Raw genomic sequence first — 311 nt, 5'->3', positions numbered from 1 at the left:
CATAGAGACATAGAGACATAAGAGACAGAGAGAAAACAAAGTGCAGCCAAAGAGTGAGACAACATAAGGAATACACATCAAAGCAGAAATTCCTTTTTTATCACAACGAAAAATCCGCAATAATCTCGAAACGAATCCTATATCCATCCATATCCATCGAGATGAATGCATAAGCGAAGTGGATTAGATCAAACGTCAATATTTACATCAGTCCCCCTTACCTGGTCGTACATGTGGGCGAAAGTTGAAAAAAGGGACTTCAGTTTGGACATCAAACCAGGCCCGGATGGATCCTGTTGAGAGATGCGGCC

The 311-nt window shown here is 41.8% G+C and overlaps 1 protein-coding gene across 1 annotated transcript in view; it reads right to left on the bottom strand.

The window, feature by feature from the left end:
* Nucleotides 1-311, bottom strand: part of LOC119586980 — a gene marked incomplete in the record, with an annotated part of 81895 nt that overhangs the window by 15126 nt on the left and 66458 nt on the right. The window contains 1 exon segment of the mRNA XM_037935722.1: nucleotides 222-293. Coding sequence (XP_037791650.1) covers nucleotides 222-293 — 72 coding nt within the window.

Source organism: Penaeus monodon, chromosome 22 (assembly GCF_015228065.2).
Source record: "Penaeus monodon isolate SGIC_2016 chromosome 22, NSTDA_Pmon_1, whole genome shotgun sequence".
NCBI classification, from domain to species: Eukaryota; Metazoa; Arthropoda; class Malacostraca; order Decapoda; family Penaeidae; genus Penaeus; species Penaeus monodon.
The sequence above is the reverse complement of the archived record's forward strand: the minus strand, read 5'-3'. Positions and strand labels throughout refer to the sequence as shown.